Here is a 1,022-nt window from a genome sequence, read left to right as displayed (position 1 = left end):
CAATGTTATTGTTACTTTCTTCACAGACACCTAATGAAAACAATGTTATTGTTACTTTCTTCACAGACACCTAATGAAAACAATGTTATTGTTACTTTCTTCACAGACACCTAATGAAAACAATGTTATTGTTACTTTCTTCACAGACACCTAATGAAAACAATGTTATTGTTACTTTCAATGAAAAGTTGTTACTTACTCACCAATACCTACATAAAATCAACTAATAAATTATCTTTGTATACTTAATGAGAATTTATAAGCGATACAAAATAATCATTATTCAAACTTCTCTAAATATTGAATTACTAATTAAATATTATGAAACACAATTGATGCCTCTGAAATATATCTGGAAACTATAGTACATGTTTCACCACACTGAATATTTTTACTTACCTATATATCCAGTTGTAGTCAATTCTATATCCTTATACACCCTGTTTATCTATTCGAATATATCTACTTGTATACTGTTTTGATATTAGATTTATCTTAAATATAAATCTTATTAACTTTAGAGTCCAATTTCCTACATATCCTATAGAATTTAAATTATACTTAGGTATGCATTCTCTTGACTATGGGTTCCAACTGCTGATAAATCCTGTTAACCTAAATTTCAACCTAACTTATACATTGTTTTTACTTTGTATTCAACTTACATATATTTCCTGTTGACTTTGAATTCAAGTTATAAATTTTGTTTATTCTGGATTCAGGTTATATCTTTTGTTTATTCTGGATTCAAATTACCTATATATACCCTGTTTACTTTGGATTCAACTCACCTATACACTCTGTTGAGTTTGGATTATCATCAGAAATTTTAACTTTGTATTTCTCCACACATTGGCAGGAATAGCTTCCCACTGTATTTATACATTTAGTAAAATTTGGGCATACATCTGGGTTAGCACATTCGTCGATATCTAAAATTTAATACCATAATATGCATATTAGTTGTGAGAAGGTAGATGTTCAGGGTAGTTATAGTTATATATCTATCACTAGTAGGACAC

General features: G+C 28.2%; 1 protein-coding gene across 1 annotated transcript in view; it reads right to left on the bottom strand.

Moving 5' to 3' along the window:
- LOC106470594 (fibrillin-1-like) overlaps positions 1–1,022 on the bottom strand; it is a 37,898-nt gene that overhangs the window by 15,236 nt on the left and 21,640 nt on the right. The window contains exon 12 of the mRNA XM_022399207.1: positions 792–932. Within this exon, the coding sequence (XP_022254915.1) occupies positions 792–932 (141 nt within the window). The remainder of the gene's footprint in view (positions 1–791; positions 933–1,022) is intronic.

This window comes from Limulus polyphemus, unplaced genomic scaffold (assembly GCF_000517525.1).
Source record: "Limulus polyphemus unplaced genomic scaffold, Limulus_polyphemus-2.1.2 Scaffold4104, whole genome shotgun sequence".
NCBI lineage: Eukaryota > Metazoa > Arthropoda > Merostomata > Xiphosura > Limulidae > Limulus > Limulus polyphemus.
The sequence above is the reverse complement of the archived record's forward strand: the minus strand, read 5'-3'. Positions and strand labels throughout refer to the sequence as shown.